Below are 10,958 nucleotides of genomic sequence, written 5' to 3'. Positions count from 1 at the left end.
GGTAGCCAGGTAACCCCCCATACTAGTAGCACCAGCCATGGCCTCAGGGAGCACGGGCGAGGGCGCTGGGAGCAACACGGACAAAAAAACATCAAAATTCATCTTTTTTTGTCATTTTGTGGTTTATTTGCACTCTTCGCGAGTTGGGGGAAAGCCATATTGTTAAACTTTAATTTGTTAAACTTTAATTTACATGCATGAACATATACACCCGTCATCAGACATATCACATTACCGAACCGACCTTGACTTTGTAAGAGTGAATTGACATATCCCACCCTCGCTGTGTGCCAAGTCCCATCATGCGCTGTGCGAGTCCATGTCAGTGTGCACACCGCTGGCTTCGCCCACGACGGCGTCGGCGTCGCCATCGGCCACGCCCGGCCCCTTCAGCAAGGCGGGCGGCGGCAGCCCAAGCTCCGCCGCCCGTGAGCGGAGGTCGGACTCAATCTTGAGTGCCAGGGCGACCGCTGTTGCGGCCAGGCCCTCGTCGGACGCACGCTCGATCTCGCCCGCCACCTCCCTCGGCAGCTCCTCGCCCGAGTCGAGCAGCCGCTTCCAGTCGTTGAGCAGCTGGAAGGTGGTTACGTCGCCGCCGCGGTCGGGGTGGATGGAGAGCACGACGCGGCGCCACACACTCTCTCGCATGCACAGAGCCCCTCCCGCCGCGACGTAGAGCCCAAAGAGGCGCACTCCCGTCGCCCGAGCGACGGCGCGCCGACTCGCCTCGGCGGGGTCCGGGGACACATCCGCGCCATCGCTCGTCGCCGCCGCAGCCTCGGCCGCCGTGCTGGAAGCGGCTGCGGCACCGTCGGCGGCGGGCGTCGTCGAGGTCGCTGCGGTGGAGGAGGCAGCGGCGGCGGCGGCGGCGGCGGCGGCGGCGGCGGCGGCGGCGGCGGCGGCGGCGGCGGCGGCGGCGGCGGCGGCGGTGTCCGCCTCAGACTGCAGGCCAATCTGAACAGCCACGCCCGAAGGGAGGGCGTTGTACTTGAGCAGCCGCGGCGGGTCGAGCACGAGGGGGAGCAGGCGCCAGCTGCTGGTGCGGAAGCGGCGGATGCAGACGTAGCCGTGTCGAAAGAGGAGCTGCAGCTCGCGGGAGCCTCGGCCGCGCAGCACGCCCTCGATGGACTTGCCGAGGTAGACGGGGTGGCTCGTGCCCAGGCTGGCGAGCGGCACGTGCACCTCGCCGGCCGACTCGTCCTCGAAGACCTCGTTCTGGAAGAAGTAGGTGCCGTGCATCGGGAAGATGCCCTTGAAGGCCGTCCACGGAGAGAAGAGCAGCCGGCCGCACGCGTGCTCGCCCACGATCGACTTGACCAGCAACAGGCGGGGCGTCGCGTCGCCGGCGTGGCGCGGCGCGATCGACTCGTCGAGCACTGCGCGGGCCTGCCGCAGCTGGTAGTGCGTGTCGCCCTCGCCGCGAGCAAGCTTGTGCAGCTCCGCCAGCTCCTTCTCGGTGGGGCTGCCCGCAGGGAGGGCGGAGGGACGAGGCGGCGCCGCTCGGCCCGGATCCTCAGGCATATCCTCGACGGTGCCATCCGCGATTCCCGCGGCATCCTTCCCAGCGGGCGGCTCCTGCAACGGCTCCGCTCCTGAAGCCGCACCCGCACTCGACAGAGAGACTCTGCCGCCGCACTCGGCCGGGAGCGCTTCGGTGAGAGAGGCGGACTCGTCGGCGGGATTAAGCACGGTCGCCGTGGGCGCGACGGGACTGGGCGCGCCAGACTCGGAAGGAGCCGGCGCAGCGCCGACGTCCCGGGCCTCGCCGGTGGCAGCGGCGGCGCCAGCGGCGGCGTCAGCATCGGCGCCGGCAGAAGCCGCCGCAGCCGGCTCCTTAGAGCTATTCGCGGCGGTAGCCTCGGAGGGAAGGGTAGGGGCAGCGGCAGCGGGAGCTGTGCCAGAGATCGGTGCGGCGCCGGGCTGGGAGGCGACAGGGGGCGCAGCGACGGGGCGGACGGCGGCAGCCTCGACAAGGACGGTGGCGACCACGTCGGAATCGTCTGCTCCATCGGCCACGGTTGCAGTGACGACGTCCGGCGCAGCGGCGGCGGCAGAGCCACGCCCTGGGGATGCCGCGGTGCCCATCGAGCCTATCGCGCCGGCCTTGAGCAGCGTCCCGTACTCGCACGAGGCGCGGATCGGGCACTGGTCGCAGCTCGGCGTCTCGCCACAGAGGATCGCTCCGTGCGTGATCATGTACACGTGCGCTCGGTACAGCAGCGTCTGCAGCTCCCGCTTCTCGCGGGACGGCTCTGCCGGCGGGTCCTCGTCCTGAGGCAGTATCTCCCGCATGAATTGCTGCGCGCGGACCGAGAAGCGCTTGATGTTCGCCTGCGGGTGCTTTGGGAGGTCCTCGATGTCGCCCACGCCGCTCGCTCGCCGGTGGGCCGACTGAGACGCTCGAGCAGAGGCGGCGCCACCAGCGGCTTTGGGAGCCTTCGCCGCGGCCATCTCCTTGGCTCGCTGCCGCGTCCAGTCGCACACGTGGTACGTCGAGTGCACTCTGCAGTACATCTTGGGCGCTCCGGTGACCTTGAGCGCCGCTGAGCCCGGGGCTGCGCGCCACGCGTCCGACGTCATGTCTGTGGACGAGGCCGCCTAGGTCCAAAGACGCTGTGTGTCAGAGCGGCGAAAGGGGGGGGGGAAGAGCGTGTCTGCGGAGGGGGTGCCACTGCGGCCGCAGCTGCGGCAAGAGCGCTGGTCGAGATGGGTTGGTCCTCGGAGAGCGGCACTGGCCGAGGGACGAGCGAATCGACCACCTGCTGCGGCGGCTCCTCTGGGCCGATCTTCCCGGACACGTCGTAGGGAGAGAAGCCGAATGCGAGGGGCACGCCTGGCTTCCGCGTAGCTGAGGGAACCCCCGGAGCACTCGGCAAGCGACCAATCGCCTCAGCTATCACGTCGCGAACGAGCACGCGGTCGTCAACGCCCATCTCACACGCCTCCATCGCGTCCATTCCCCCCTCCTCGCCCTCCTCCGTCAGGTCTAGGATAGACCCCTCAGCCAGATCCATCGCCACCTCGGCCGCGTCTGCCGTACCGCCGCTGATGGATTCCTCGGCCTCGTCCGTGGCACCACCCTCGGCCGCGTCCATCGTGACGTCCTCGAGAGGATCGCACGGCGGAGGCGAGGCCGGAGGGGTGGGCGCGGGAAGAAACGGCTGCTGCAACATTCCAGCCATCGCCTGCAGCTGCGCGTGAGGAGGCGCCTGCGGCCAGGAGCGGTGCGCCGGCGCCGGCAGCAGCGCTGGCGCTCCTGCGTGCGCGATCGGCATCACGAGCTGCGGCAGGGGAAGCGACCACCCGACGGGCAGCCCCCACGGGGGCGGCGGGGGCTGCGGCTGCGGCATCATCGCCACCTGCGGCTGGTTGGGCAACGGCGGCTGAACCGGCAGCTGGGATGACCGCTCCACTGACGTCTGCGGCGCCTCTGGCGCTGGGAGCGCTGACGCGGGCTGCAGAGGCGCCACGCAGTGACGGCGTTCGCAGCACTGGCGCATCTTGCCCGGCCCCCCAAATGCGGGCATGTCGCGGCACTTGGAGCATTGGCCGCAGTTTGGGGAGAGGCAGGCTGCGCAGGCACCGCAGCGCCGCTTTTTCGTCCCGGCACCGCTGGGCCGGAAGGTGAGTGCCGGCCGTGGCGGCTTTGGCTGCTTTGCGCAGAGCTGCAGCCGCACGGGCATCGGGATGGGCTGCAGGCGCAGCACGATCCGGCCGCTCTCTCGCTCGACGGCGATCCCCACCGCGACGACGTCCGTGCTCGAGTCCCGCCGCGCCGTTGCCGCTGCCGCCGCTGGCGCTCTGCGCGGCGGCGGAGCGGGCAGCAGGCCGATGCGGGCAACCACACGGCGGTCCCCGATGGCGAGACCCTCGACCGGCATGATCCCGAGCGACTTGAGCCAGCCGAGCCGGGTCATCATGCGGAGCACGTTCGCGTCGACGGCGAAGCTGAGCCGGTTCATGCGGTAGAGGAGGAGGCACGCGATCGACTTGCCAGAGAGCCCAGAGATCGCCATCAGGTACGAGCGAACCTTCTCGGAGGGCCACGTGTGCAGCGCCTCGAAGGATGTCCCCGCGCCAAAGTCCTCGTACGCCTTCTGGAGAAGCCCGTGAATGCGCTCTGCCTTGGTGTGGTAGTACGGGCCGTGCTGGATGCACGGCTCCAGAGCTTCCACGCGCGAGCGGCGCACGAGGTCCCAGTCGGGCTCCCCATTGGGCCCGGGGAAGGTGGCCTGGAAGTTTGCGTAGCCGATCGACGACCAAGAGTTGCGGCACGTCTGCGCGCAGATGAGTCCGACCAGCGTGCCGAGGATTGAGGTGCCCCACTCCTTGCGCGCGAACGGCATCGAGCCGTAGACCTTCTCGAGGCCCTCGCACAGCCCGCGCATCTTGCTCTCGACGTTCGCCGCTGTGAGCGGCTCAAATCGGACAGCGTGCGACTTGTACCGCTCCGCCAAGGCGGGGTCGAAGGACGACGAAGTAGACGCGGAGGGCGTCACCGGTGCCGCTGCCGGTGCCGCTGCCGCCGTGACTGTGCCTGAGGGCAGGGCTGTCACGGCCGTGCAAGCCGCGGTGCAAGCCGCTGGCCTCGCCGGCTGAGCGGATGGCGACACGATCATGCAGCTTGTTGGCTGCGGAGGAGGCGGCGCCGCCGGTGCGGCATGTGACGGCAGAGGCGGTTGAAACGGCTGCATCGGTAGCGGCGGCGGCATTGGCCGCATCTGGAGAGGCGGCTGTGGCTGTGACTGCCCGAGCGGCTCGATTGTGCCCGAGCCCGGCCGACCCCACGTCGGAGCAGCGTATGGAGGGGCGCCCCAAAAGGTCTGGTGGTGCAGCAGAGGGTTGGGCTGGGGCGCGGCGAAGCGGGCAGAGGGTGGAAGAGGCCACTGCACGGCCAGCTGCGCTGCAAAGGCAGGAGGCGTGGCCACCGCCGGCGCCGACGCCGGCGCTGTGAAGACAAGGCCTGGCGCCGCGGCACCCGCTCCCGCTGCAACCGGCTGCTGCTGCGGTGGCGGCGGCGGAGCGGCCGCTGTGACAGAGAGTGCGGCGGCGAGGTCGGAGTCAGCGTCCCGCGCCGCGCCGCACGAGTGCGAGCCCCACTGCCAGTCGTCTTCGTTGGTGATCAGGAACTCCTCGGGGAAACCGGCGAACTTGACGTACAGCCCGTCGCGCGGGTCGAACCGCTTGACCATGCCGGAGTACGGCACGTCCACCGCCTGATCGCCGACCTCCTCCTCGTACCACACCGTGAGGCGCGCCCCCGACACCTCGGCCCGCGCCTTGCCTTTGAAGTCAAAGGCGCCCACTGCGCCGGCGGCGGTGCCGGCGGCCGAGCGGGCGGGTGCGCGGCGGCACGCGGAGCAGTGGTAGACGCAGTCCTCGAGCAGCGCCACCTCGTCGGGCGCCATCGACTCGCAAGCGGTGTGCACCCAGAGCGAGCAGGCGTCGCACTGCACCATGTCCTCCTCGGCGCCACCCTCGTCGTCGTCGTCGGCTGCCTCCTTCCAGAGTTGGTTGCAGACGGGGCAGTACTCGCGCCCCTCCCACCGCGCCTGGCAGTGACCGCAAAGCGGGACCGCTCCGTGCTCCGGTACCTCGACCTCCCCCACGGCCGGCGCGGCCTGGCAGCTGAAGCACGGCCTGACGGCGGCGGAGCGGGGCGGGGCGGGCAGCTGCTCGCCCGGCGCCGCGTCCCGACAGCTCGGGCACGAGTAGCAGAGGTCGCACCACCGCGCGACCGAAGCCGGCGAGAGGCGCTCGCACCGGGCGTGGACCCAGCAGTCGCACGAGTCGCACTGCAGCATGCACGCGTCGTCGCCGACGTCGCTCCACAAGCGCTCGCACACGGGGCAATACTCGCGCGCGATCCACCTCCCGTAGCACGCCCGGCAGAGGGCGCCGCCGTTCGACGCCTCGCGCCGCTGCGCGCCGGGAGCGTCGCAGCTCCGGCACCGCAGGCCGCTGCTCCCCGCGAGAGGCTTTGAGGGTGCCGCCCGTGCCGCCACTGGCGCCGGCCGTGCTGCCGGCGCCTGCGTCGCTGCGGTCTGCGACGCTGGCCGCCGAGGGGTGCTGGTCGCCGGTGCCCGCTTGGCAGCGGCTGCCTTGCGGGACGGCGCCGCCTCCTGCGCCTCGTCGCCTCCGGCATACCGCGGGTGGTTGGGATTGCACTGCAGGCAGCCGTTCGCCGAGAGGCGGCACCGCGAGCAGCCGAGGGAGGGAGGGGCGCCCGCCGCCGCGGGGGCCTTGGCGGCGGCCGCCTTTTGGGGCCGGCGTCCCTCCCTCGGAGGCGAGTCCTCTCCGGGCGGCGGCGCCCTCGCAGCCTTGGCGGCAGGCTTGGCAGGCGTGTCCTCGGCAGAGGCCCGCTTCGAGGCTCTCCTCGGCGCCGCCTCCGTCTGCGCGAGGAGCGCCTTTGCGGCGTCCGGAGAGGCGGCGGCGTGGCGCCGCTTCGGAGTGGTTGGAGGGAGCGCCGGCGGCGTCCGCTTCCTCCCGGCCGGCTCGGGCTGGCGAGAGGCTACCTCGCCCTCGGACCTCCCCGCCCCTCCGCCGGGCCTCCCCGCCCTGCCCCTGCGAGGGGCGGCCGCGGCTCGACAGATTGCGTCCAGCTCGTCCGCAGCAGACTCGGACACCTAGACGCGGCCACCACGCGTTGCGGGGCGGGCTGCGGAGAGCGCTGCCGCGGCTCGGAGCAGGCACGCGCCTCCCGGCCGACGATGGAGATGCCGGCCGACCAGGGCGCAAACACGGGCTGCTCGACGTCCGTTGGCGACCCCAGCTCGGAGAGCTGCAGCGAGGGCTTCTTCCAAAACGCGTGGCCCGTGGAGACGACCAGCAGGCGCGCAGAGCCGGCGCGCCAGCTGTCGCGGAGGATGACAGCGACGATGGCGCGGCCGTTTCCCTGGCGCTCGTACTCCTGTGCAAGCCGGCGCCAGAGGGATTGCGCGGGCCACGTGCGCAACATGGGGAGGGTGGCTGTGCATCGAAACAGCTACCGCAGGAGCGCGCACCGTCTCGACCGCGAGGAGCAAGAGCTCGGTGAAGCCCTGGAGCGACGACCTCCGTGGTGCAGGCACGTGCCGGTAGCAGCCGACAGCCACGCACCGGCCGCCCACCTCTCCGAGGGCGAGGCTGCAGCCGGCCGTCGGGACCTCGCGCCCGGCGCGGTGGCAGTGGAAGGTGGCACCCGAAAAGATGCGCTTGATGAGGGCGCGGTTGTGATCGGCGGACTTCTTGCCCACCGTGAAGCGCGAGATGAGAACGTCTCGAGCGGACTCGAGATCCTCGCCGCTGAAGCTGTCGAGGCGGCCAGACCTTACCTCCATCGCGTTGGAGGTCCGCCTATCGGCTGTCGTCACCTCAGTGATGAGCCTGCCTCGGTTGTTTCGCGCGGCTGTGCTCGTCTCGCAGGCTAAAAGAATTTAAGCAAGTTTAGCAGAGCCTCAGGGATCGGCAGGCAGCGGCGTCGTCGCAGAACGAGGCAGAGGGGAGCGAAGCGACAGAGGAAGAAGCGACAAGAGAGAGAACGAGAGAGAGAGAGTTTGTTGAGAACGACGAGAGTGGGAAGACCGCGAGGTGGCATGAAGGTTGCAGCGAGAATCGGAGAGGGACTGCCAAGAGAGATAGGAAGAGGCAGACGCCCAAGGGTGGGCGACGGCTAGCGCACGTGCGCACCCACCCCTCTTCTTAAAATCCCTGTGTGGTGGCGGCGTGCCGTCCTCCCATCCCTCCCTTGGATTGTCTGTTTTCTTTCTTTCTTTCAAGCATCACAGCGGTGCGTGCTCTCCGGCATGCGACGGGGGCAAGATCGGAGAGAGAGAGATTTTTAGCAATACCAAACAACTCTAACACTCACACGTAATTTGGGGCCTGGAGCCCTGTTCACGCGCGCGCGAGACGTGCAGACACGGCCTGCCCCTCCGTCCCGCTGTCATTGCACAACATGCACATGCGTGTGCATGCATTGCTCTTGGGTCCTAGCGACAAATTGAGACCTCACGCCCGCGACTGTGTGCAGGCGGGCGTATCTGTCGTGCCGCAGCATGAATACTTGTCGATTAGGGCGGCGGCGATTGTGCCCCATCTCACGCCCTCCCTGCTGCGCCGCCATTCTCGAGCCTCCCGGCGGGCTTCGCGGCGATCTCTGGTTGTGCGGGCGTCTACATGGCACGGTGAGGTCTGTCGTTTGGAGATACCGTGTTGGTATTCGCACTGTGGACCCACACACCCCTGATCGGCCCGCAAGCGTGGGCAATAGGGCTTAGGGGCTCCGCCCCTGCCCCACAAAAAAACACAGTTTACGCAACAACATATGCACCACATGTACATGTACATGTGCCAAAATGCTCCCAGGCCTCCTTCCGCCCACTCCGCTCACCTGCTTGACTACTTCCGAGCCCCACGAGCCGCGGCGAGAAAGATCGAATTAAAGTGCGGAGTTTGAACATGTGGTATCTCAAGTGCTCACGACAAAAAGAAAAAAACGGAAAAAAGAAGCGCAAAGAAAAGGGTATCTCGCATATTTACTGATAGCTCCTCGAACATCGTACCGGTGATGTTGGAGTCAGAGATGAAGCTGCTGGGGGTGGAGTCGCGGAAAGACGTCTTGAGCACTAGCTGTTGGAACGTTTCTGTTGGAACGTTTCTTTCTTTGTTCGTCGGCCCGAGTGGTGCCTCGCTCCCCCTCCTGCGACGATCTGCCGTGAGCGCGTGCTTCATCTTCTCTTTCCAGCGAAGCTTCGCGCTGAAGTAGAAGCTGGTGCGCCAACGCGAGGTAGCGCTAGTCAACGATAGGACGTGGTAGACGCCCGAGGGTGGGCGACGGCTAGCACCACACTTCTCCCCTAACTCTGGTTCCGTGCTTAGAGCCTACTGTATACTTGATGCAGAGCTTTCCGACGTCATTGTGTTTGCCGCTCCGCGCTCGACGCCCGCCGCCGCGCGCGCCCGCGCGCCACCCCTTTTGCGCAGCAACACCTTAAATTTCATGGCCCTCCAAATTCGGGTCGGAGCGTAGCGGAGTGGGCCCCGAGTTTGAAAACGGCGACGGACGCATCCTAGCCGCCAACAACGCCTCCCCGGCGCAGAGGGGCCCCCGGAGGGACGCTCAACCGCTCCACGCCACGCCGCTTGCGGCGGTCCTATTCCACGCTCGCGGGGGCCGGTTCTTATTCTTTGTTCGAAATAAAGAAAGCGCGGCCGAACCAGGGTTGCGCCTCGGCGGCATGCTGCCGCCGCCAAGAAGGCCACTCGCAAGGCTGCCGCTTCCACCAGCACCGCCGCGCCGGCCGACGCCGAACGCCTCGTCGCCTCGTGCGGCCGCGCCGCACTAGCAGCTCGTCCTTGCGTCGCTGCGCGCCGGCGCTCCAATCAGCCTCAAGCAGCTAGAGGGGAGCGCACGCCCTCCTCCCGCCCGCGCCGCCGTGCGTGTCGGCACCGCGGTGGCGCAATTCGAGGACGCCGGTCCCTTTTCGCTGCTGCCCGTCGACCTGCTCGTCAAGGTCCTCGAGAACTGCTACCTGCCGGTCAAGCTGACCTTTGCGATCGAGGTTTGCAAAGGGCTGCGGCCGCTGCGATTCGTCGCCGACCTGTGGTCGGTCGTTCGCACATCGCTTCAGGACGCGCAGCGGCTCGGTCACCATTACGAGACTGTGGACTGGATCACAAGCCGCAACCTCGTCCGCTTTGCGCAGTGGCTGCCCGATGCCGACAAGGTGACTGAGCTCTCGCTGCTGATCTCAAAGGGCTTCGCGCCCGACGACGTGAGCGCGACGCTCGCGCTCTTTCCGGGCGTGGAGCGCCTCAGCCTGACAGGACAGGGAATGAACAAGAAGATTCTGACCCTGATGGCAAAGGTGCAGCGCCCCGCCCTCCGCATCCTCGACCTCGACTGGGGCCAGGTGGGCGCGGCCACCGTGCTCGCAGTGCTCAAGACGGCGCCGAGCCTCGAGTCGCTCGCCTCCCACAAGCTGTCCGGCGACATCCTCGAAGGCCTCGCCAAGCTGCTCCGCGAGGCGCGGCAGGGCGGCACGCCGCTGCTGACACGGCTTCGCCAGACGGGCCGGTACGCGGAGAACGTCACGCCCTTTGCAGGCGTCGCGGCAGGCGCGCTCTTCCCCGAGCTGCAGGAGTTCACGATCTCTTTTGCCCTGCGCGGCCCGTCGCCGCCGCTGCCGACGGCGCCTCTGCAGGGCGCCAACCTCCGGCGCCTCCACATCTACGACATGATCTACGGCTTCACCGCGAGCGACGCGTCGCCGCACCTCTCCGACGCCAGCCTCGCGTGCTTCATCAAGACCTTTGTCTCTGGCTGCCCGCGGCTCGAGTCGCTCTGCCTCGCCCACGGCAGGAAGTACCTCTCGCGAGGCGAGACGCTGCCTCGGCTGCCCCGCCTCGGAAAGAGCTTCCAAGCCACACCGCTGCCGCGCACGCTCGTCATGCTTGAGCTCAAGGAGATCGTCGTGGCGCCGAGCGACTTTGCGGGCTGCGAGCTGCCCGCCCTCGCTCTCGTGCGGCTGAAGCACTGCAAGGACGAGCACGGCCCCGATCTGCAAAAGGACACGATCGAGGAGCTGTGCATGGCTTGCCCGAAGCTCGAGCCCAGCGGCTGTGTCGCCGACGAGCATCGATTCGAGCCCAAGCACTCGTCGAAGCTGCAGCAAGCCAGAGTCTGCAACTACCCCGCAGAGCACATCGGCGGGCTCTCGCTCGAAGGCGTCCTGGACGCGCTCGAACGCGGATACACCCTGTACTGAGGTGCGCTTGGCAAAGCGCGAATTACGCCGTGTCCGCGGCTGCATGGGGCGCGAGGCCAGGCGCCAGTTCTGCCCGAGAAAACTCGCGCTGAGTGCTCTGACGTGGGCGCGCGGTGTCGGTTGACGGTTCGCGGGGGGTTCGCAGAGTGAGACACTTTTGTACGTATGTGTCGGTTGCGTGTTCCGAGGTCGCGCACGGCGCAGCACACA

The 10,958-nt window shown here is 68.2% G+C and overlaps 2 protein-coding genes across 2 annotated transcripts; one reads left to right on the top strand and one right to left on the bottom strand.

Moving 5' to 3' along the window:
* Nucleotides 1-300: 300 nt before the first annotated feature.
* EMIHUDRAFT_451890 (hypothetical protein) lies at nt 301-7,319 on the bottom strand (the record flags this gene model as incomplete). Its single annotated transcript, XM_005766134.1, has 11 exons — nt 301-790; nt 944-1,711; nt 2,123-2,598; nt 2,760-3,256; nt 3,584-4,537; nt 4,893-4,948; nt 5,086-5,279; nt 5,394-6,167; nt 6,529-6,564; nt 6,641-6,910; nt 7,005-7,319. The coding sequence occupies 11 exons, from the start codon at nt 7,317-7,319 to the stop codon at nt 301-303; spliced, it is 4,830 nt and encodes a 1,609-aa protein (XP_005766191.1).
* Nucleotides 7,320-8,548: 1,229 nt separating this feature from the next.
* Nucleotides 8,549-10,748, top strand: EMIHUDRAFT_103631 (hypothetical protein; the record flags this gene model as incomplete). Its single annotated transcript, XM_005766133.1, has 2 exons — nt 8,549-8,578; nt 9,327-10,748. The coding sequence occupies 2 exons, from the start codon at nt 8,549-8,551 to the stop codon at nt 10,746-10,748; spliced, it is 1,452 nt and encodes a 483-aa protein (XP_005766190.1).
* Nucleotides 10,749-10,958: the final 210 nt, after the last annotated feature.

Source organism: Emiliania huxleyi (assembly GCF_000372725.1).
Source record: "Emiliania huxleyi CCMP1516 unplaced genomic scaffold EMIHUscaffold_52, whole genome shotgun sequence".
NCBI lineage: Eukaryota > Haptophyta > Isochrysidales > Noelaerhabdaceae > Emiliania > Emiliania huxleyi.
Note: the sequence above shows the minus strand (reverse complement) of the source record. Positions and strands in the feature narration are given on the sequence as shown.